At 34.8% G+C, this 25,737-nt stretch overlaps 1 protein-coding gene across 2 annotated transcripts; it reads right to left on the bottom strand.

Annotated features, from left to right (window-relative positions):
- Nucleotides 1-11,412: 11,412 nt before the first annotated feature.
- Nucleotides 11,413-25,424, bottom strand: LOC114264654 (phosphoglucomutase, cytoplasmic). Of its 2 annotated transcripts, XM_028205349.2 has the most exons (18): nt 25,072-25,424; nt 24,137-24,218; nt 18,642-18,697; nt 18,228-18,341; nt 18,044-18,106; nt 16,839-16,958; nt 16,623-16,723; nt 16,293-16,352; nt 16,093-16,192; nt 15,827-15,984; nt 15,651-15,746; nt 15,247-15,310; nt 15,076-15,157; nt 14,797-14,972; nt 14,620-14,696; nt 12,064-12,196; nt 11,816-11,932; nt 11,413-11,729 (listed from the first exon to the last, which is right to left on the bottom strand). In XM_028205349.2, the coding sequence occupies exons 1-18, from the start codon at nt 25,150-25,152 to the stop codon at nt 11,658-11,660; spliced, it is 1,752 nt and encodes a 583-aa protein (XP_028061150.2). In that variant the 5' UTR covers nt 25,153-25,424; the 3' UTR covers nt 11,413-11,657. The 2 variants fall into 2 exon arrangements, with proteins under 2 accessions (XP_028061150.2, XP_082726799.1); XM_082870673.1 differs by lacking the exons at nt 11,413-11,729; nt 11,816-11,932; nt 12,064-12,196 and adding an exon at nt 12,497-12,849 and having other exon boundaries at nt 25,072-25,403.
- Between the last annotated feature and the right edge of the window lie 313 nt (nt 25,425-25,737).

Consider the following 25,737-nt stretch of genomic DNA (forward strand, 5'->3'; position numbering starts at 1 on the left):
TCCTTTTCCTTCTCCCCTTCCCTAGGGGCGACACAATATTATGGGACGCCTTGCGCAAAATTTTAAAAATGACTTTTTTGTTTGAGTATTAATTTAAATAGAATTTGTTAAAATTTTACATTTTTTTTTTTTTATCTATCATTGATTTTGTTTGGAAATCAAATATAGTAATTAGGATGAGCTTTACTACATTTATTATCGGGATCTTTGAATATTTTATTTGTTGGGCCTTTACATAAGGGCTTTGGAGTTTAGTTGCACAAAGCGGGGGCGGGAACAGGAACGGGAACGGGAACCGGAGCAGGAGCTGGGGAACGTAGCCACTTAGAAGAGTCGTAAATTAGGAGCGCTTATGTATTGTTTTTATTAATTATATTTTATTTATTATAATAAATAAGGAATAATAAATTATGTTAAAATAAATACAAAATAAAAATTAGATGTTTTATTTTATAATTTTTTTTAATTTTTTTAATTATACATGATTTAAATAGATTTCTTTTAAACAATTAGATGATTTATTTTATTTATTATATGTTAAAAAGTTAAGAAATTATAAATTCTGTTAAAAAATAAAAAAGAAATAATAAATAAAAATTATATTATATATGATAAATATTATAATTTATAAATTATATTATATGTATATATATATATTATATATGATAAATTATATTATATAAAACAAACTCAAATATGAAAACGGGGGGAGAGAGAGAGAGAGAGAAAGAGAAGCAAACAGAGGCGAAGAGGAGATCGAGAGTGAAAGAAGAGAGAGAGACGAAGACCTAGGGTTTCGAAGAGAGGGACGAAGACTAGGGCTTCGAAGGAGAAGTCAAAGGACGCGAGATCAAAGTCGTCTAATAGAGGATCGATGCCATCGACCAGCTTCTCTTCTTGCTCTCTCAAGAGTGCTTCCTTCTCACATTAGATTCGCGTTTTCCTTTTCTCAGATTCGCGGTTCTGCTACGATTCTTCCTCAGAAGCGCAACTTCTTCCTTAGAGTCGTCACCATCTGAGACGATTCCTGCTACCAAGCTTTGGAGGCGTCTATGCTACAATTTGTTCCTTTGACTTTCATCTATCTAACAAAAATAAATAAATAAAGTTTTTTTATATATATATTTGGACAAAAATTAATTTAGAGTACCTCCACCCGATATGTGAAATTTAATTTGATAGTCCAACAGCTTTATTTTGGCATATCAAATGAACTCTATCTAGTATGCCAAAAGATGACATAACTTTCGAAATTATCACTTCATGTCAATTTTGACATGAGGACCATTTCATGCCTTTTCTTTTCTTTTCTTTTTTCTTCAAATAAAAGAAGACTAATGGTACAAAAAAAAAGTTTAAATTTTAAAAATAATTGAATAATAGATTTGATATATCAAAATTTAAAAGTTCGAACAAAGATGCTCTTATTCCACCTTTATTATTAGGGCACATAAATAAGGAGCGATTTTATTTTGTTGGCCTTTAAATAAGGATTTTTTTTTTGCTCGACCATTCAACAATAGATGTTCTATTCAACTTTTATTGACAAGAAGGTTTTTACTTTGTTGGCCCTTTCAGTTTTTATTATTATTTTTTTTGCTTCACCGTTGGACAATTGGTGTTTTATTTAACCAGGGTTATTATTATTTTTTAAGCCATTTATTCAATCTTTATTATTGTGGTCTATGGACAACTAGGATTTTTATTTTGTTGGGCCTTTATATGAGTTATTTATTTATTTATTTTGGCTCAACCTTTGGACAATATGCGTTTTATTAAATCTTTATTATTGGCTTATGGTGTGGGAGTTTTTGTCTATTGCCTTTGGATAAGGTGTATTTTGAATTTTTTTGTTGAACATTCGCATAAAAACCTTTTCTTTTTTTTTTTTGTTATTTTGCATAGCCTTTTAGAAAAACATTTTATTTTATTTATTACGGAGCGTTGGAAAAATATTAAAACGATAAAATTTTTGTTGGGTATACCTCCTTATTGGAGTGTGGGACCCAATTGATCTATTAAAAGAGTTTCAATTTGGCTTGGTTTAGGTATAATATATTTTTATATATTATATTTGTGGAGACCTAATTCAATTTAGATACAATTAGGGTTTGATTTCAAAACCCAAGATTTAATAATATATATATCCAATATATATATTATTTTGTTTCAACACAGAAACACAGGTGAACGGCTGCCTTATGGTTTTTTTTGGGTTTTTCAAAGGTGAGCAACCATTGGTGATCATTAATTGTTGGTGAGATAGTGCTTGGTACATAATCAAAATTGGTGGTTTTTGTTCTGGTTGTGTGAGTGCCGTTTGGATCAAAAATAATTCGGTGGTATTATTTTTATTCGGTTTGGTGCTGCTTTGGAGCATAAGTTGGTTCGTTATTTTGGATCTTCTACAACTCTGGTTCTGAAGATTTTGGTTCTTCTATTTGGTGAGGTCTTTCCTCTTTGTTTATTTGTGATTATTTGGAATTCACCTAAGGGTGGTTTGTGAGACCATTAGTGTCTCGTTTGTAATCGTTTGGAACTTATTTGGTTGATAGTGGAATCGGATTTCGATCCCGTAGACGTACCTCACATTGAGGGAACCACGTAAAAATTCTTGTGTTGCCTTTGATTTTTCCTAACAACTGGTATCAGAGCTTACGGTCTATTTGAGTTTATTTATTTGTATAAATCAATGGAAGGGAATGTGGGTCGTATGTCTAGCTTCAATGGGAGCAATTGGGTAACTTGGAAAACTAAAATGGAGGACCTATTATTTTGTAAAGATTTGTATGGACCATTGAGGGTGATAATGGCAAACCCGAGGATATGAAAGATGATGACTGGAATAGGCTTAATCGAAAAGCCGTTGGTGTTATCCGTCAATGGATTGATGACAGTGTGTTTCATCATGTTGCTACTGAAACTTCAGCACATGATTTATGGAAAAAATTAGAGGGCCTTTATGATAGGAAATCAGCCACAATTAAAGCTTTTCTGTTTCGTAAGTTGGTTAATTTAAAATATAAAGAGGGCAGCCCTATTCCGGAACATCTGAATGAAATAAAGAGTATTGTTAACCAACTTGCTTCTATGAAAATTGTTTTTGATGATGAGTTGCAGGCTTTGATGCTACTAAGTTCTTTGCCCGAAAGTTGGGAGACTTTGGTTGTGACCGTTAGTAATTCGGTGCCTGATGGAGTTGTCACAATGGGCCAAGTCACTAGTAGCCTGTTGAATGAAGAAACTAGAAGAAAATCAGCAGGTTCCTCTCATTCGGAAGCATTCGTTGTGAGAGGTCGAAGCAAAACAAGGGGGAGGAGTAAGACTCCTCATGGTCGTGATCAAAGCCGTGACAAATCGAAAGATGGTTCTTTTTCAAAGAAAGACATTGAGTGCTATTATTGCCATGAGAAAGGGCACATGAAGCGGGAATGCCGAAAGCTCAAGAATAAGGAGAAAAGGCGTGACAAAAGTGTGGACAAGAAGCAAGAAGACACAACGGCAGTTACTACCAATGCTGATCTCATGGTCGTTTGTGAAGATGATTGTATCAATTTTGGGGCCAAGAGAGCAATTGGGTGATTGATTCCGGTGCTTCTTTTCATGTGACTTCTCGAGTTGATTTCTTCACTACCTACACCGAAAGAGATTATGGTTTTGTTCGAATGGGTAATGAAGGTTTGTCCAAGATTATTGGCATGGGTGATGTTTGCTTGGAAACAAATTTGGGCTGCAAGTTGTTGCTTAAAGATGTGAGGCATGTTCCCGACATTCGCCTCAATTTGATCTCTACCGGGAAACTAGATGATGAAGGCTACAACAACAAATTTGGTGATGGAATATGGAAGCTCACAAAGGGTTCATTGGTGGTGGCTAAGTGTAAGAAGACTCATACACTTTATTCGATGCAAGGAAAAATTTGTAAAGGTGTTGTCAACACACTTGAAGATGATACTTCTACTGAATTGTGGCACAGGCGACTTGGGCACATGAGTGAAAAGGGGCTGCAAGTTTTGTTCAAGAAAGAGCTTCTACCCGGTTTGAAAGGTACACATCTTAAAACTTGTGTTCATTGTTTGGCGGGTAAACAACATAGAGTTTCTTTTCATAAAAATGTTATTTCTAGAAAAGAAAATGTTTTAGAGTTGATTCATTCTGATGTTTGTGGTCCTTTAAAAGTTAGAACACATGGTGGTGCACTTTATTTTGTTACTTTCATTGATGATTATTCAAGGAAAGTTTGGGCTTTTCTACTAAAAACTAAAGATCAAGTTCTAGAAGTATTTAAGCATTTTCAGGCCATGGTTGAAAGAGAAACAGGGCAGAAATTGAAGTGCATCCGATCAGACAATGGTGGTGAATACATAGGGCCATTTGATGAGTATTGTCGTAGCCAAGGTATTCGGCACCAAAAGACAGTTAAGAAGACTCCTCAACAAAATGGAGTTGCCAAGAGGATGAACCGCACAATTGTGGAAAGAACAAGGTGTTTGCTTTCACAAGCTAAATTGCCAAGATCCTTTTGGGGTGAGGCATTGAAGACAGCGGTTGACGTGATCAATTTGTCTCCTTCCTATCCTTTGAATGGTGATGTTCCAGAAAGAGTTTGGACTGGTAAAGATGTGTCTTATGAGCACTTGAGAGTGTTTGGTTGCCGAGCTTTTGTTCACATTCCAAAAGATGAGAGGTCCAAGCTTGATAGTAAGTCAAGACAATGTATTTTTCTTGGCTATGGGCGTGATGAATTTGGTTATAGATTGTGGGATCCGGTCGACAAGAAAGTCATTCGAAGCCGTGATGTTGTGTTTCTTGAAGACCAAACAATTGAAGACTTTGGCAAAGGTGATCAACCGGAGCCAAAAGCTAGTGATCTCATTGACATGGATTTATCTCCTTCATCTTCAGTTGATGATGAAAACGGGGGAGATGTGCAGCTAGGGGTGCAACTCGGGCGGGTTCGGTCGGGTTGGGGGTCTGCCCAAGCCCAACCCGAATTGTATTTGGCACTGCCCAAGCCCGCCCAAGCCCGACCATGAACCCGAACATTGTTGCCCAAGCCCGGCCCAAGCTTTGTATTTTGAACTCGGGTTGCCCGAATTGCCCGAGTTCAGAAATCTGTAGGTAGATCTAAGGGTAGACATAAAAGATGCTAATCTAATGGTAGAAAACTAACCAAAAAAAAATAAAAAATAAAAATTAAGACTAACTCTTTTACTTAATAGAAGACTAACCAAAATAAATAAATAAATAAAAATTAAGACTAACTCTTTTACTTAATTTATATATATTACATAATTTATTAAATTATATATATATTATATATTATATATTATATATTATATAATTTATATAATATATTAAATTGAATTCGGGTTCGGGTTGCTCGGGTTGGCCATTGGTTCTGCCCAAGCCCGGCCCGAATTGCAATTCGGGCATCAAAAATCTGCCCAAGCCCGTCCAGATTACAAGATATAGTTGCCCAAGCCCTAAAAAAACTCGGGCTGGGCTCGGGTTGCTCGGGTTGAGCCCGCCCGAGTTGCACCCCTATGTGCAGCCACCCATTGAAGATGTGGAGGATGATGCTAATCCTAATGAAGATGAGCCAGAAATTGAGGAAGAGCATCCAACTCAAGTACCGTCACCACAACTTGAGTTGAGGAAATCTACAAGGGACCGACAACCTTCAAGAAAGTATCCTCCCAATGAATTTGTGTTGATTTCTGATCAAGGGGAGCCTGAGAGCTACCAAGAAGCAATTGAGCATGCAAAGAAAGGTGATTGGAAAAAGGCCATGGAAGAGGAGATGAATTCCTTAGTTGAAAATCACACTTATGATTTAGTGAAGTTGCCTAAAGGGAGGAAAATTCTGAAAAATAAGTGGGTCTTCAAATTGAAGAATGATGGCAAGAATCTGAGGTACAAGGCACGTCTTGTTGTGAAAGGCTTTGGGCAAAAGAAAGGTATTGATTTTGACGAGATTTTCTCAACAGTTGTAAAGATGTCTTCTATTCGGGTTGTACTTGGCATGGCTGCAAGTATGAACCTTGAAGTTGAGCAACTTGATGTGAAGACCGCATTTCTGCATGGTGATCTTGAAGAAGAAATTTACATGGAGCAACCGAAAGGCTTTGTGGAAAAAGGGAAAGAGAAATTTGTTTGCAAATTGAAGAAAAGTTTGTATGGTCTCAAGCAAGCCCCGCGGCAATGGTACAAAAAATTTGACTCTTTCATGATGAATAATGGTTTTTCTAAAACCACTTCGGATCATTGTGTGTTTGTGAAAAATTTTCCAGATGGTAAATTTATTATTCTTTTGCTTTATGTTGATGACATATTAATTGTGGGTCAAGATTCTACCTTGATAAACAGGTTGAAATTGGAGTTGAGCAAGTCTTTTGCTATGAAAGATTTGGGGCCGGCAAAGCAAATTCTTGGTATGAAAATTGTTCGTGATCGCAAAGAGGGGCTGATTTGGTTGTCTCAAGAAAGCTACATTGAGAAAGTTCTTGAGAGGTTCAATATGGATAAAGCGAAGCCGGTTGGTTGTCCACTTGCGGGTCACTTCAAGCTTAGTTCGAATCAATGTCCTACAAGTGAGAAAGACAAAGAAGAGATGTTGAAAGTTCCTTATGCTTCAGCAGTTGGTTCTTTGATGTACGCCATGGTTTGTACAAGGCCGGATATTGCTCACGCCGTTGGTGTGGTGAGTCGTTTTCTCTCTAATCCGGGTAAAGAACATTGGGCAGCGGTAAAATGGATTCTAAGGTATCTTCGAGGGACTTCGAAGGTGTGTTTGTGTTTTGGGAATGGTAAGCCGATGCTTGATGGGTTCACAGATTTTGACATGGCTGGTGATGTTGATTCTCGAAAATCTACTTCGGGGTATTTGATGACTTTTGCAGGGGGAGCTGTGGCATGGCAATCTAAATTACAAAAATGTGTTGCTCTCTCAACTACCGAAGCTGAATTTATTGCCATTACAGAAGCTTGCAAAGAAGAGTTATGGTTGAAGAAATTTTTGCAAGAGTTGGGTTTGAAGCAAGAAAAGTATGTGCTTTATTGTGATAGTCAAAGTGCTATTCACTTGAGTAAAAATTTTACTTTTCATTCGAGATCGAAACACATTGATGTGAGATACCATTGGATTCGTGATGTGTTAGATTCGAAATTGTTACAACTCGAAAAGGTTCACACAGATGATAATATTTCAGACATGTTGACAAAGACTTTGTCGAGGGACAAACATTTGAAGTGTCGAACTTTGGCGGGTATTGTGTGAGTGCCGTTTGGATCAAAAATAATTCGGTGGTATTATTTTTATTCGGTTTGGTGCTGCTTTGGAGCATAAGTTGGTTCGTTATTTTGGATCTTCTACAACTCTGGTTCTGAAGATTTTGGTTCTTCTATTTGGTGAGGTCTTTCCTCTTTGTTTATTTGTGATTATTTGGAATTCACCTAAGGGTGGTTTGTGAGACCATTAGTGTCTCGTTTGTAATCGTTTGGAACTTATTTGGTTGATAGTGGAATCGGATTTCGATCCCGTGGACGTACCTCACATTGAGGGAACCACGTAAAAATTCTTGTGTTGCCTTTGATTTAATTTTTCTGTATTAATTTTTATTCCCATTGATTGATTTACTTGTGGGGAATCACATCGATTTTCCCTAACAATTTTAGAGCCTTAAAAAGGGCCTAACTAAACTCAGGATAGACTAGCCCTGCATTCCTTCAATTTTTTAGCTCTGCCACCACCAAAACCGTGTATCTACCAATTGCTACCGGTGTTCTTCGCTTCACCACACTGCCACCAGCATCCTTTGTGGATAGAGCAATGGTAGAGGGCCACAAAAACAGTGGCTCAAATGGCTCAAAACTGCCAAAACGACGTCGTTTTGGGATCAAAACCTGCCAAAACGACGTCGTTTTGGTAGTTTTGAGCCATTTGAGCCACTGTTTTTGTGGTCCTCAAACATTTTTCTTGTGGATAAGATCATGTTGGAAGAAAAAAATGGGAAGAAAAGAGAAAAAGTGAGGGGATAAAATGAAAATTTAAACACTTTTAAGTCAATGTTATGTAATGAAAAGTGGATATAAAGAACTAGAAATGTGTAAATAAAAGAATTCACGAATTTGATTTTGTTTTTATCTTAGATATCATCCTTTTTAAAATTTATACTCTAGCATCAAAATCAACTTTATGTAGAAAGACAAAGTGTCACTCTATTTAAGTTTCCATATCGAAATTCAAAATACAATTTTTGTTTATAATATGTATATTGTTGATTAGGAAAAAGCCAGGTCACCTTGCCATGACTGACCAAGAAGTTATTTGTTAATTTTGAGATACAATCACAAGTCTGTTTGATAACTATTTCATTTTCAGTTTTCAATTTATATTTATAAAATTTTTAAAAATTATCATAAAAACTTGTTTGATAATTTTTTTAGTTTATAAATAGTTGTCTCAGTTTATAAATTTGAGAAAAAAAACATAAACTCAAAAAATTAATTTACGTTGATTTTTAAATAAAAATTAAAAAATTTAATTTATACCCTAGCATCAAAATCAACTTTATGTAGAAAGACAAAGTGTCACTCTATTTTAAGTTTCCATATTGAAAATCAAAATATAATTTTTGTTTATATTATGTATATTGTTGATTAGGAAAAAGCCAGGTCACCTTGTCATGACTGACCGAACTTATTTGTTGATTTTGAGATACAATCACAAGTCTTTTTTGGTAATTATTTCGTTTTTAGTTTATATTTATAAAAATTTTAAAAATTATCATAAGAACTTATTTGGTAATTTTTTTTAGTTTATAAATGGTTGTCTCAGTTTATAAATTTGAGAAAAAAATATAAACTCAAAAAATGAGTTTACATTAATTTTTAAACAGAAATTTAAAAATTTGACTAATAAATTTTTTTTCAAATAATTTTTTTAAATAATTTTTTTTTCAATTAATTTTTTCCAATTAATTTTTTTTCAACTATTTTTTTCATTAATTTTTTTTCAATTATAATGTGTATCACATTGTCATAAATATTTTAGACTTAAACAAACATATTTTTTAATTTATGTTTTTAAAATTTTTCAAACATTTCGTTCAAACCAAACGCGTTTGTAGTTTATTATTTTTTAAAAAATAAACAAAAACCAAGTTATAAAATTTTTATAAACATAAACAAAAAAACGTAAACGTTACCAAACGCTATCGTAGTGCTCTAAAGTTTTCGTTTGGAATAAGTTAAAACGAAATTTTTTGACTAAAATAATCAGTAACAGACAAAATAGATTTTTTAATCCATTAAGACAATGTCACATCCAAAGTTTTAAAAAGCGGCCGTAATCATTACATAACGCCGTTACTAGGGCTGCAAACGAGTCGAGCCGAGTTTTAGTATGTTTGAGCTTGTTTATTAAGATTTTAACAAGTTCGAGCTCAAGTTCGGGCTCGGGCTGAATAAAAAATTAACGAACCGAGTTCGAGCCGAGTTGACTTAGGCTCGACTAGAGTTTGAGCCTGTTCACGAGCCTTAACGAGCCAAAAAAATTATAAATTCATACTTGCATGTGAGACTAAAGTTACAATTAAAACTTTGATTATATAGTTATATATACAATATATATAAACATACTAAAAAAAAGTCTATATTTTACTAAAATAATATCTACTACCACTATTATATAAATGTACTATCTATAGTTAACTATTATTTACATTTATATTTTTTAAATATATAAATAGCATATTTCTCTTATTTTTTATACATATTTATATATTATTTAATATATAAATAATAAATGTTAAACGAACCAGCTAACGAGCCGAGCTTTAGAATGTTTCGGCTTATTTATTAAAAATTTAACGAGCTCGAACTCGAACGCAAAAAAAAAATTAACGAATCGAGTTCGAATAAACTCTTACCGAGCCGAGCTTGAGCCTGTTCACGAACGACTCTATTTATTTACAACCCTAGTCGTTACGTAACGATTATGGTGGTTACCGCCACCCGTTATGACCGCTTTTGCAGTGTGATTGAGATTCACAGATGTGTCAGATGCCGTAACGGCCTGTTACGCACTGTTACGTAACGGTTCTGAACTGCTTCTTTCGAAAAAATACAAAAAAACAAAATCTAATAATGAAAGAAGAGGAATAGAGAGAAGAGGGAAGATAAAGAGAGAAGATGGAAGAGCAAGAGATAGAGAGAGAGAAGAGGGGAGATGAATAAAATGTTATTGATTTGTTGAAACTGTAAGACTTATGTTATTCTATTCAACTACTGTTATTCAACTATTTTGTTTGTATGTCTCCATCTATATATTGTTTGAAAATAATAATAATAATAATAATTAGTGTGGTCATTATCTATTTGGCTTGGTTAAAATATGTATATATATATATATATATATTTAGGCTCTTATTTATTTTCTTACTTTTATCATTGTTTATCTTATATATAATAGTTAGTGATTAATTTTTTGTATAATATAAAGTCATTAATTATTAAAATAAAATATAAAAAACTCAATTTATAGTGATTTAAAGATATGAAATATATTAGATCATACTTAAAAATTTATAAAAATTGATCAATATTTATTTTAAATCCAATAAATATGATCATTGAAAAAAAAATATGCGTATTAGTAAGTTTTTTTTTTCAAATTATGCAAAAAATAAAAAAATTCACGGTTCCGATTATCGCAACCGTTACGCTACGGTCTTTACACACCATAACTGCAACCAAGCCACCGCCTCCGTTACAGCAACCGTAACCGCTTTTCAGAACCTTAGTCACATCCAAACCATAATCATTTTATTTTTTCTCTCATAAAAGTTAAAAAAACCAAAACCAAAACCAATTCCAAACGAAATTTTTTAACCAAAACTAAAATAACTAAAAAATCAAAAAATTAACCTAAATCCCAAACGAATCCTAATTGTGTTCTTATTGATAAAGGAAATGAAACTACAATTTTGTGTTAAGGAATTAAAAATTATAAAACGACATGCAAATTTATGACCACATAGTACGCTAGACCAACCAATCAATTTTCTGACTGACCACGTCAAGGTTGGATCCGCAGACGTCAAGTCGTTGCTTGATCCACACAAGTCAAGTCGTTGCTATTAATTATCACATCGTCATAATTTAAATTTAAAATTTGTTTAATCACTTGACAATTGTTAAAACTTAAAAAACATTCTTAATAACCTTCTTTCTTTTTTTTTAAATATTAACTGCATTAGTAAAACTTTCACTATATAACAGCATTAACATAACGCAATATTGTAGTTGAGAAGTCTAAACATATAGTTTTAAAGCTGTAGAAAGGTAATATTTATTGATAATTCAGAAAACTCAGTGTAATTAACCCTAGATTGAAAGATAGACACCAAGTACTCTAAAAACATTCATATTATTTCTGGACAAAATTGGCTTACCAAACATCTCCAATCCACACTACTCTTATAAGCCTGTTATTGAGGCATCAGAGTGGCAAAAAAAAAATATATATATATATATATATATATGTAGGATACATCTAGTATAGTTGTAGATGGTATACATGATCTGAAATAGGCAAATACTTTGTTATTATTTTCAAGAAGACATACATTCTGATGCTGTGTAGTATCACGAATCTATGTAATCACAGTTGGTGCCAATCGGCCTGTGAATTCCTCCATCTTAGACAGCTTGAGAGCAACCTCCACCTGTGACCAAACACACCAGATTGTTAGCAAGAAAAATAATCAGGAGCAGTAACAAATTGCCAGGATAATTGTTAGGGATGTCTCACAAGTGGACCAAGTGCTTCCTGCGAATCTCTCCCGATTTTTGACGTATCCTTCTCGTATTGCTCGATGTAAAGACGAATGGTTGCACCTTCAGAGCCAGTTCCGGAAAGACGGAAAACCTAGAATGTAGTATCAACAATGATTAACAACCAAGTGGATAGAACCAGGAAATTAATTGACACTGGCAGTCATCTACCAGTGTTCCTAAACTGAATTTTGAAGAGTGAATGGTAAAAAGGAGGCCCGTTACCAATCGTGACCCGTCTCCAAACAGATACCGAATACCCTGATGCTTTGAGATGGAACCATCAACAGGATCTTTGTATTCGAACTCATCGGCATTAACAACATTTGACACATCTGAACGTATCCCCTTGACAATTCTGCACAAATTAACTGCATGAGCGCTTCAAAAAATAAAAAAACAATAAACTTTCATCAAGGAAGACCATGGACATCGTGATAACTAAAACAACAATCTTCTTTAACGTTTTTCTCTCAGCAAATGCATCAACTCTTGAGAAGAAAATTGTAAATAAGCTATTCACAGTAGTAAATCAGCAGTTCAGCCTCAATGACTAAAATAAGCAAAGCACACAACCCTAAATTTCAAATCATAAATGTGGGATCTTTCAAAAAGAAATTACAGGAAAAATAAATAAATAAATTTGTGGAACCTCGACCTGAGTTTTCAAGACCAGAGAGAGCCTTTCCAATCAGCTGCAGTAGAACGCTGTGAACACTCTATGATTTGTGTATTCTTACTATTCATTTTTTGTCCATTATTTTATTAGAATACAATCTGGCAGACTAGGGCAGGGGGTCCAATCACCATACTTTAATTCAGAACAATGAATCCAGAGGATTAGCTCTGATTGAAAGCTAGCCTTGCACCAAGCTGGCTAACCAAACCAAAATAGTAGAATGCCCAAAGAACAAGAAACATTAGTCAACCCAAGCTCAAGTCAGATCAGAATAGGGCAGGTTGCATGGGTTATTTGGACAGGTTGGCAAAAAAACACCTTCCTTGAATATCCTGTATGCTTAACATATCGATCAGAACTTGTATCAAAGAATTCCTGATAATTTTATCACTACTAGAACATAAAATAAAGAGTAGAAAAAATCAAAAAGAAGAAATTGAAAACAATTACAGAAATATAACCAAATAAACTAGAGGTTGGGTAAAAGCCCATATTCTCCCACGACCCAGTTCATCCTTGGGCAAAAGTCCAAAAGTGAGTTGATGCATAGATTTGAATTTTGTATGAAATGCCAACCCCGGGGAAGACAAATGACGGGGAAAAATGTAGAACAAAAGGAGCACAGCTGAAAACCAGAACCTAGATATTAAATATAGTATTCAAGTCACACTGATAACTGTTGCTAACCTTTCTACCAGGCTGCCAAAGAACCATTTTCAGCTTTGTTTTATGGCATATATCTTTTTATTTATAAGCAATGGCTATGAGCATAAACAACTCTGAACCGTTTGATTGGTGATGATTATTGAGCCCAAGAATTCCTAACCATTTGTATCACCAATTACTAGTGATTGCAGTTTTCCAGGCACGTAACCCAACACATACATTGTCTTGTCACTCATAAAGAGCTTATCAACAAACTAAAGGAAGAGAAAAAAGGAATAGGGAGGGAGAAGGGAAAAAAAGAGAGTGAGATTTCATTCAACTGAAACAATGAAATTAGCTCTAGCAATGAGATGCAGAGATGTCTTCCACAGGGAATCAGCAGTATGGAACAGATCTTACCGCATCAATATGTGCTTTTGCCCGGGAGAGATGGAACCAACAGATGTGCAAACTTTTATTACCACAAGACTGAAACTTAATCATTTAGCATCCAAATTAGCTCCCTCTTTTAACTTTGACTTACCCAACAAAAGTCCACCAATAGACTTGACTTGCCAGGCAATATCAAGATTATTGAAGGGGTATGAGGCGTTTTCAAGTTATCACAATTAGAACTCCTTTACAAATCTCTCTCTCTCTCTCTCTTTCTCTCTCTCTCTATTTTCAATTTGTTTTACCACAATCCTTTTCCTCCAACTCCAATGGGCTATTATCAATCTTAGAGAACTCCATCATAAACTCAATTTGGTTCACAATCTAATAAACCAAAAAAAATTTGAGACCTATTTTCACCAGACATATATCTCAATCAACAGAAAGTATAAGGCTACATGCTTAGTTTAAAATTCAGATGACATGGTTTCAGTCTTCCTACTGTATTAATGTTTTTCAGGTTTCCAACAGGGAGATAAAATGACAGAAGAAACCAAATAAATCAATGAATAGATATATGGAGAAGGCTAAACAAAAAAGGAGTCAACAAAGTAATAATTGGAAAAGTCATAAAAGAAAAAATTGAACAAAGGAGCTTGATTCATGGCCACATCTTGAAAGAATTTGATATTGTTTCCTTTAAATTGAAAATGAAAAGAAGACATTTTAAAAAAACATCTTCAACATAGCCCTCACACCATCCCACAGATACTCTGAATTGAAGGCCTCCAATTACTACCTACAGCATCTACAAACTTGGTTTTTTCAGTCTACTTTCGTGCAAACTGCTAATTCAGCTGTGGAGGGGAACTGAAGAATCCATTAAACTGGTGATCAAAATGGATACGTTTAAATAAAAGTACATATAGGACATGTGGCAACATGTGTGTGTGCACACACACAAATTGAACAAGAATATTTAAGGTAATTAAGCATGCTACTAATAAACACTGAAGAAAACTTGGCACAAAGAGATTATCTTTAAGGTAGTATGACAAACATACTTGTTGACTTCAGTAAGATCAGATTGCAGCTTGACCAAACATGCCATCAGATCCTTTGCTGCTCCAGCATCAACATTCTTCAAGGAAAAAAAATTAAATGAGCAAAAGATGTTTAATAGTCTTACTGTCACAAAGGGATCAAATATTAAGCAACAGGCATTGCAAGATCATACATACCTCATAATCATAACGTGTATAATAGTGGCGGCCATAGATAGCCCAGTGCTGACGAACAATGTCTTCAACAGTAACGAGCTTTCCCCCACAGAGGTTATCCTTATTTTTATAAGCAATAATAGAGAGCCAAGCCAATACAGCCCAGATTCCATCTTTCTCACGAATATGGTCTGAGCCTGTCAATAGATAAAACAAATCATTAAAATACTGCATGTTATATGTTTTGAATGTCTCGCCATTAAAAAATATATATACTGAAGAATTGGGACAAAAGATCACCAGTTCCAAAACTTTCTTCACCACAAACTGAACACATCCCAGCATCCATTAAGTTACCAAAGAATTTCCAGCCGGTAGGCACCTGGCATTTTAGAGTGGGGGAAAAATTACGCCATCTCGTACCAATAGTACAGGAAGTCATAAAATTATATAGTTTGTGCAACAGAGTACCTCAAAAAATTTCAAATTTAAATGCTGAGCCACAACATCAAGAGCAGCAGATGTAGGCATGCTCCTACAGCAAGACGACTCCAATATGAGATTAAATATAAGAGTGCAATGAATGAATTCCACAATAAGATAAGCAAACTATAAAAGGATAGTCATTGTGAGAAGTACACTTGATTCCTCACAAGAGATAGGTAACTAGAGAAAGAAGCCATATCAACATGCAGGCACACATGAACATGCCCTAACATATGCAGAAATAAGGTATGACTTACTTGGACAATAACGTTATGTCAAGATGCAAGTGTAAATAAACATGCCGTCAAACAAGCACATGCACATGATAGTACCCTCACAAACACACACAAGCACCTACGAAGAAGATGCTAAGCAAGTTGTTACAGAACCTGGCAACTCCCTTAAGACCATCAGAAAAGTAAGGTATGGCTTTAACAGCATTTGCAGCAATAATTGCAACGGAATCCGATGGAGTAACAAAAAACCTGACATCACAAACATAGTTCAAAATGATAGGTTTTGACAAGAATTTTTTTTCCCAACAAAAGTTGAAGTATAATGCTACCTTTTACCAAGAATCATGTTACGATCAGCATCACCATCAGCAGCAGCACCAAATTCTGGTGGTTCACCCTGAGAGCTTGACTTGCCCAACCCCATGCGTGCAACTAACTCCTTTGCATAGGTCAGATTGGGATCTGGATGGCCTCCTCCGAAGTCCTCCTGTGGACATAAAGTAATGCACAAAAAGAACATGAAGAAACATCAATTAAGACAAATTAGTTTGCCAGTTCTATACCAAACAAGATAGTATCCACAAAATAAATATACCTTGGGTACACAGTTCAGTAATGAGCTTTCTTGTGCACCAAGCTCCTCCACAAATATGCGCTTAGCATAAGCTCCAGCAACTCCATGAAGTGCGTCATAACTTGAAAATGATAAAAGAAGTTAAGCATCAATTGCATACTGAAAAAATATACCAGGATAATATTACTTTGAACATTAGAAATGAGATGCTATCTACATACCAGAATGTGAAACTTGGAGATGAAAGCAACTTTTGGATAGCCTGGAAATCAAATATTGACCTGGGAAATCAACAACCAATTGTTGTTAAAGGAATGAAATGTTAAGATCATCATAAAAATACTGTTAAGAAAAGAATATTGTGTGAACATATTTAACTTTTTTTATGATAGCTTGAAAAAAATAATGGAACACACCAAGTTTGTGCATTCATCATAAAAGAAACAGCTCCAATAAAAATAAAAATAAAAAAGAGAAGAAAATATGGATAAGCATTAGACATCAACGAAAAACAGAAAGAACTTCAAATTGAGCCTTTGAAGATAGCATACTTCATCAATTTCATGTAATCACTGGCTGAATCAAAAACATCAACATCAAACTGTCCCTCAGGCCCTGTAAAGCTTGTTATGCCTATTGCAGAGATATCCACCTGGAGTGTATTTCAACTTTCAAGAATTAGGAGACAAGGATTGTGAGAAGATGATAAAATCAATACAGAGGATTCAAAGTAAAAACGCATATATTGCTCACGAAACATATCATACATCTGGCAGGTCTTCTGCAATTAAGTACTCCTTGATTGTTTTTGTGTTCTCATAGATCTTATCAGTAATGGCTTCTGGTGCAGGTCCACCATTTTCCATGTTGTATTTAATTCCAAAATCCTGTAAAAGAAAAAGTACAAAAAGAAAATCAAACATTCAGCTTTTCAGTTGGCTATATGAAAATTCTGTTTTCTATTTAAACACTTAAAGTGGCAGTTTCAATAATTATCCTTTCTCTTCCAATTAACTTGCCGTCTTCGGAACTTCTTCCCTCTCAGCAATCTTTTGTGTGTTACAACACATGTATAAAGGATTACAACATTGATATCTACAAACAGCTACCCATTATATGTATTTAATCATCTCTGGACAGTAATTTATTTTCCTTACACATGATTTGATTACTCTTTTTTCTTTTTCTATTCTCAGCAAGCTTTTTTTTCTTTTTCCATACCTACTTTTTGCAATTCTACATAGAAGAGTGTGTCAAGTAGCACAAACCGCAAACAAAAAGTGTACTAAAAAGTGGACAAAAGGAATTGACATTTTTCGAACTTTTTTGAAAACAAAAAGTTGGTCACACCTTAAAAATAAGAATTCACCAAATTGGGGGTTTTATATAATCTATAAAAGGATAGAAGTTGCAGCACACAAAAATATTTCATGCATATTGATAAAAAAATTCATACTAATAAATCAACAAGGCTCTTAAAAAAGTCAAGTCCAAAGAGCATAAAAGTTCAGTCCATATTGGCAGTAGAATAACTCAGGCAAGGAATGGTGGAAGTCCGTGGGAAGAATAAAAAGCAATTGCTCAAGGATAAGAGAGAAAAGTTTCCCTTCTAATGGATTCTCGATCTTCACTTCTGAGAACATTTCAAGTGAACCACATAGAGAAACACCCTATTAAAGCCTGGGAAAAGAAACCAACTAAAACAATTGAGCGTAATCACTAAGGCCTAGAATACCTTCAAACAGGCAACTTCAAATTCCTAAGTTCAAGATCAGAAAACAAGAGGATAAAAAAACAGTGCTGCACGTTACTATTGCTTTTAAAGGACACGGAAAGAATGCACTAAAAAATAATTCAATGAAACCCACTTAATTCCTCGTTGTAAGTGTAAAATGATAGTGGTGCTCACCAAACTGAAAATTTTCCCTCGAATATAAAAGTAAGATTTAAGCAAATACCAGCTGATACATACCTCATGGGGACCACCTGGATTATGACTTGCTGTCAATATGAATGCTCCTGATCCCTTAGATCCCTATGTTGAAATTTAAACATAAAAGTTCATTATGTCATCTTGAACTGGCTTTAACAGGACCTTAAAGGGAAGAAACCACGATAGGCTGCTAGGTGTAACCATTTGAACCAGATTAACTTACATCAGCGCCAACCCTTTCACGTACAACAGCTGATACAGCAGGAGTAGACAGCAAACCATTTTGGCCAACCCAAACACGTCTTACTCCATTTGCAGCTGACATCTTAATTATAATCTGGCAGTTTCCAAAAATAAAGATTAGGTAGATTACACAACATGGTCAATTAAGCATCACAGAAAAGGTGCAAGCATGCAACATGGATAGTAAGATGCAATCGCTTTTATGTTAAGGCAACTAAGGTCACTTAGGACATAAATCTCTGTTTCTTATTAGAGAAACTGCATCTTGGTCATTGATCAATGTCAACAAAGAGTCCATTAAATAGAACAAAGAAAAGCATGTAACAAGCCAAAGCCATTACAAAGTGAATCCACACCTAAATTACTCATTGGAACAAACTCAAATATTATTTACCTGGATAGCATCCTTTGAATAGTAGCGACCATCGCCAGAAACTACAAGTGTGGCACCTGTGTGCATGAAAATGCAGTTACAAGTGATTAAAACTAAATTCGTTCAAAAAAAAAAAACGGTGAATAAAACAAAACAACATAACAACATTATATGAGTAAGAAAGTCTAGAACAATTATAAAAGAGAGTATCAGCAAAATAGTGTGAAAAATAAAATAAATAGCTTCTCCCTAGAAGAAAAAACATCTATTCTATTTTACTATATGAAGCACTCAACTGAGAACAGCTTTTGAAGCTGTCACACAATTTTAATTTTTGCCAATTGAATAAATAAACATGTCACACCCAATCCAATAAATAGTAGCTAATTAGTTCTCAAAACCAACCCATATTTCTCACTCAACAAACTGCCCAAAAGCACTTCATGCAAAACATATTAGGAAAAAAACTTTGTTCAATAGACTACCATCTACCACAATGTTAACACTAACTATAAAGAAAGATCAATGCATTATGAATCTGAAAAACAAGAGCAGGTAGATTAGGTCATACTGTTACAAAATTGTTTGCCAGAAATAAATGGTTTTTGTTATACAAGAAGTTAGTCATTATGTTTTGGGTCTTCAACCTACTTCATATGGAAAGTGAGCTAAGACCAATTTATTGATGTTTTCCAACTATTTACAGAGGGAAAAATAAATAAATAAATAAATAAATAAATTTGGTGCATGAGGAACAGCATACAGAGAATAGTGGCATCACCAACAAACCTAGGCCAACTGTTTACAGAATAAAAATCTGAAGAGAATAAGTGGAAATAAACCACACTAACAAAACTAGGACCAAAGGCCTTTCCCAACTCCATAATTTTAAAATTAACACAAACTTCCAATGTTAGGCCTGTCAAATGAGACTCGATGATATTGCCACGCTTCAAAAAACTAAACTACTAACAGATATAATATACTAAACGACCAAGATTTTGAATCAAATAGAAGTAAAAACTTTATAATCTAACAAAATGGGGGCTTAAGGCCTTTTAGAATAATTTCAACGAATATAATTGATAGGACCAAAGCAATGTGTCAACCAAAAGGATCAGGAAAGTCCAAAATAAATAAGAGACCGACTGGTGAACTTTCAACAACAGTTGTATAAGAAAATGCATGAAAAGCAGGGACGAAGAAGAAAATAGAAATGCAAAACAAGACCAACCAGGCCATTAGCTTTCTACCAATTCCGAAAAGTTACAAAAGGCCTAACTTGGATCAAGAAGAGAAAGACAACATCAAAAGACATGGGCATAAGAAACAAGTATTTGCAAAGGACAGCCAAGGGTTTGAGAATAGGTTCATTGTCTTGAGTTAATATGCCTTGATGCCAAAACCAAGGGAACCAAGCAAGTAACAATAGACAGTAGAAGGATCCTAAAGTATTTATTTTCCCCGCTATCATATTTTTTAGGTTTTTTTTTTTAGGATCCCTGATATTAAAATTTTATAGCATAAAGGACATTCAATATTTTCATAATGTCTAAGGTCCCTCAATATTGATCCAAAGAAACTTCAATCCAGAGAAATTTTGGACTTCCCAAAGAATTTCTCTGGATTCAACCCAGAGAAAATTCAAATTTCTCTGAGTTCATTTTGACCAATTTTCTCTGGATTCAAATTCAAATTTCTCTGGGTTCATTTATAAACCAGAGAAAATTCAAATTTCTCTAAGTTCATTTTAACCAATTTTCTCTGGATCGTAAAGACACAATATTATTTTATGAAATCATTTTGACCAATTTTCTCTGGGTTCAAATTCAAATTCAAATTCAAATTTCTCTGTGTTCAAATTCAAATTCAAATATTGTGGATCTATTTCATTATCAAAAATAAGAAAGGGACCTTAAACCAATTTCTCTAGGTTCGGGTTCAAATTCAAATTCTTTCTCCAAAGAAATTCTTTGATAGTCTTCATCATCATCATCATCTTCTTTCTACATCAAATAAGCAGTTGTAGCAGCATCATGAAAGCCATATAAGCAAGAACACTTTGATAGCATCAACACAAATGCACAACAAGACCAATGATTAACTGGAACCTAGAGGTGGCATAAGGCAATAACAAAGCTTCCAGAGAAATTTGAACAAACCAAAGGCCTACCAGAGAAATTTGAACAACCTAGAGACCTACTAGAGAAATTTGAACAACCAGATAAATTTGAAAAAACTCCCAAATTTCTAATCTGACTTCATATTTTTTATGCTAACAAGAACACATTACCTGCCCTGCAAACCCAAAAGGAGGTGGAAACCCCAGGCACATTACCTACCAGGTAAAGAATTCTGACCAGTCGCCTCTTGAGCCCAAGCACCAACGACATTCAGCGAGCCGTCATGCAACACCAAATCAAAGGCTCAACAACCATTCTTAGCCATGAGCCGCTTGATGGCGGCTCGGCACTGTGGCTTAGTGATGTCCTCTTCAACGCCAATGGCGCCGCGAACGAGGTGAATGGGGATGAGGTCGATGCCGATGACAAGGCTGTCGACGGGGACGCGCTCGACGGAGACTTGCATCTAGCCACCGGGGGCGGCATAGAGATTGAAGATGGCGCGAGAGACGCAGAGGAAGCTAAATTTGGACTCGAGCTGGATGATATTCCATGTGGCACGAGATCTATAGCCGTGTTCTTTAGCTAGGTGGTAGTACTTGTCCAAACAATGCTTGCCCTTGACTTTGCCCATGTCTTCTCTCTAGGGTTTCGGAGAGAGAGAGAGAGAGAGATTGGAAGTGTTGCTCTGCAATAGAGGAGGAGAGACAGAGAGTCAAATTTCTCTAATCTGATATATGGTGTGGGGAAGGTTCTGAAAAGCGGTTGCGGTCGCCGTAACGGTGGCGGTGACGCGGTTGCGGTTGCGGTTGCGGAGTGTAAAGGCCGTAATGTAATGGTTGCGGTAACCGGAACCGTGAATTTTTTTATTTTTCCCACGATTTGAAAAAAAAAACTTACCAATACGCATATTTTTTTTCCATGATCATATTTATTGGGTTAAAAATAAATATTGATAAATTTTTGTAAATTTTTAAGTATGATCCAATATATTTCATATTTTTAAATCACTATAAACTAAGTTTTTACATTTTATTTTAATAATTAATGACTTTACATTATACAAAAAAATCAATCACTAACTATTATATATAAGATAAACAATGACAAAAATAAGAGAATAAATAAGAGCCTAAATATATAATATATATACATATTTTAACCAAGCCAAATAGATAATGATCACACTTATTATTATTATTTTCAAATAATATATAGATAAACACACACAAACAAAATAGTTTAGTGATAGCAGTTGAATAGAATAGCATAGGTCTTACAGTTTCAATAAATCAATAACATGTTCTTCATCTTCCCTCTTCTCTCTCTCTATCTCTTGTTCCTCAATTTTCTCTCTTTATCTTCCCTCTTCTCTCTATCCCTCTTCCCCCATTTTTAACTTTTTTTTGTATGTTTTTTCGAAAGAAACAGTTTGGAACCGTTACGTAACGGTGCGTAACAGGCCGTTACGGCTGTTACGGCACCGTTACGACCGCTACGACAGCCGTTACGCCCAACACACCTGTGAATCTCAATCACATTGCAAAAGCGGCCGTAACGGGTGGCGGTAACCGTCAAAACCGTTACGTAACGGCGTTACGTAACGGTTACGGCCGCTTTTTAAAACCTTGAGTGTGGGCTTAGGGACCTTACACATCAAAAAATAATATTGTGAATCTTTTTCATTACTAAAAATGAGAGAGGGACCTTAAAATAATTTTTCCTATTTTTTAATCTGAAGCCAAACAGACCAAGAGACTCCAGTTTGGTTTGAGTTTTTCTGAAAACTCATTTGTAGAGAAATTTTCCCAAAAATTTTTGGGAAATTCAAACCAAACGAACCCAGTATCTTAGGTTTTTGTAATTGGCAATCCCATTTGACAAAACTCCATTCAATTATAATTTTATTTGATCTTTTATTTCAATGAGGCTATGAGTATTGAGATGCGAAACCAACCCGAATTGTGCCTACGCAAAGGAGTTTGTGATCTTAATCATTTCAGTCGAAATTGTTTGACTACTCAAGTGGTCATTTGTGCGCTCGAGCGAATACACAGATCATCCAATATTTTTGCAGAGCACCTAAATTTCTGAGAAGAAAGTTTTACCGCTCGAGTGGTAAAAGTTGCGCTCGAGCGGTCAGCCTATATGTTTCGCACAGCCTTTAGTCACACCGTTCGAGCGGTGAAATGTGCGCTCGAGCGGTCTGTGCAATCCTGTTTTCTATAAAGTGCGTTGTTCACTGTTTCTAGGATTTGTGTCATCCAAATTTTCAGAGAGGAACAAGATACAGAGTGTTTTATATTGAAGGGTACTTTATAAGTGTTTCCTTGATGATTTAAGAGTTATCAATGGATCCATGAACTTCATATCAACATTATCAATGATTGTTCTTCGGTGAATTCCAGAGAACCTGAGCCTGAAACTTTGGTGGATTCCGGAGTGGCTCGTGGATTCGACATCAACGTTGTGGATTCAACGTTGGACAAGACAATTCTGAGGTGAAGACGGTGTTAGAAGACGCAAATTGAAGTCGATTCAATTCAGGCGTGGATTCACTAGGTAATTGAGAGTACACTTGTGTAATTCCTTTTTGTCTTCTTAGGCCTTGTTTGGAAACAGGCTAATTTAATAACTTTTTTGCTATTTAGCTAAAATATGAGCAAAAAAAACTAGTATGTTTGGGATGACTTTTTGACTTTTTACGAAAAGATGTGCAAAAAGTAGAGAGAAAAGAAAATCTTTGACTTTTTTGTATGAGTTGTTGCCTTTTTTATTTTTTTAGCGACTTTTTGGCTTTTTGGCTAAAAAAGCCACTTGCCAAACGAGGTCTTAGTGGATTGTTTTATGGCTTTGGCCCATGGTTTTATTATCACAATTAGAGGCACTCCAATTGTGATTTTTCTACGTTAAATCGTTATGTCAATTTGTCTTTGATTGTTTGACTGGTATTGTCATTCGTTATTTAAAATTGAAACATAATCACAAATCAATATCTTAGGTTTTTAAAAATTTTCACAGTAGATGATTGCATACTTTGGAGTTTTTAATAATTGTTGAGTTTCACTAATAGCGAGACTCATATTCCAAGGCTTTAGCAAATACAGGCTGCAATAAGTTTTCTTAATAAACAAATTGATTGGTTTTGGGGAGGAAATCAAGTTCCATAAACACAAAAAACGAAACAGAAAGATACATATTACCTTGACCAGTTCCTTGACAATCCTCACTTAAAATAGAAAAAAAACAACATTTTTTGAATAAATTTCACATTATTTTATCTACGCAATGAAATCATGTCATTGCACTGCATGAGTAGAAATACAAATATCTCATTTAACAGTAGTATCATATTGAACATACAAGTCGTAAAACAAACGACAGAACCCCTACCTCTGACTTTGTCTGCAGAAAGGGCATTGAATGTTGACTGAACAAAGTTGTGCAAGTAATGAGGTTGCATGAACACTTTGACCTAAAAAGGTCCACCAATGATTGAATCAGATAAGAAGATTTGAAAGATATTCCAGAAACAACAGCAGCTAACAAGAAAATGCTCAATGCAAAATCAGCAGAACTTCTGATACATCCTTACTCTGATCTTACTATTTATCGAAAATATCAATAATTAAAATCAGATTTGGCAGGGGAGCCTAAAAAGTTCAACCGATAGTGTGTAACAAGACACGATATGAAAGAGGCTAGAATCTCACTATCATGGTGATGAATCCTTGTGGTCATTTTAGCATAATCTGATAAATTGGTTTCATTCAAAATCATAATTAGGGCAGGCAAGGATCTATAATTTGGAAGGTGGCCATATATAGGACTTGAAAATTGGATTTAATTTAACCCAGACTACAAGACAGTCATTTGAAATACGCCAACTTCAACATGAAACTCATTGTTTTTGTTTTGTTGGCATATAAATCAAATGATGATTTCTATATATGAATGTGAAATATTATTTAGATCTTTTCAAACAAAGAAACATATATTCGCGTCACTGGTTGTGCATGCAAAGCACTATTTTTTTCAGATCGTAACACAGCATCGAACGAAACAAAAATAGATTCATCAGATCCGTCCAAGGAACAAAGATCAATTGCTGAAACACTTTGAATGCTCAATTAAACGCGAGAAGAGAAACAGATCCAACTCAAAAGCCAAAATCACAAAAGGAACAGATATGAACAGTTTGGGAACCAATTCGATAGGCCAATTAGGGCCAATTATCAGTGTGCATTGAGAACAGAAAGAGACGATACAAATGAATCGAAAAGTAAAAAAAAAAAAAAACAAAATTTTAAACAGGAATTTAGAATCACCTTCTTTCTGAGACCAGAAGTTCCCGGTTTTTGTCCATCGATAGGTGTGGTTGCAACGCGAGAAACCTTGAACATCACCATTTCTTCCTACTATCTACTTGATTAAACAAAATGAATGAATTCGAAATCAGAGAGAGAGAGAGAAAGAGAGTGATCCGATTCGAGAGCGAGAGAGTGTGAGAAATACGCAACGTTATGAGAGAGAGAGAGAGAGAGAGAGGGAGGGAGGGAGGGGATTATTGGATGGGCAATTTCAAACCGCACGCTGGCACGCATGTTGAGATCGAGCCGATTGTGGTGCGAGCTACACGTGGCGTGTCATTTTCTTAACTGACTCTATTAATCCAGTTTGTTTGGGGTTATAGAGAGGGGATTGGAATTACCAATCTATTGGTATTACTAAAGAGGGTGTTTGTTTTGAGAGATCAGAAGGGGATTATTAGTCCCTTGGTATTAGTAGTCCCCTTAAAAGGGGGATTGGTAAGGAAGAGCTAAAGATGGTATTAAAAAAATAGTAAGGAGATTAGAAATTTTTTTATTTTTTATATATTGGGAATTTTTTTAAAATATAATGTTTAATTTTTTATATTTTTTTATTTGTTTTATTATTTTATATAAAAATAATTTAACAATTCCTCACTATCAATCCCCTCACTAACAATCCCC

Source organism: Camellia sinensis, chromosome 5, assembly GCF_055761805.1.
Source record: "Camellia sinensis isolate YWXY chromosome 5, ASM5576180v1, whole genome shotgun sequence".
Taxonomy (NCBI): Eukaryota; Viridiplantae; Streptophyta; class Magnoliopsida; order Ericales; family Theaceae; genus Camellia; species Camellia sinensis.

Excerpts from the sequence above, each read along its gene's own strand:
- LOC114264654 (XM_028205349.2), bottom strand. The coding sequence starts at position 25,152 with ATGGTGATGTTCAAGGTTTCTCGCGTTGCAACCACACCTATCGATGGA. Across the intron at positions 15,747-15,826 it reads AACATGATTCTTGGTAAAAG|GTTTTTTGTTACTCCATCGG; the intron begins GTAGCATTATAC and ends TTGTGATGTCAG. Across the intron at positions 11,730-11,815 it reads AGGAAGCACTTGGTCCACTT|GTGGAGGTTGCTCTCAAGCT; the intron begins GTGAGACATCCC and ends GTTTGGTCACAG.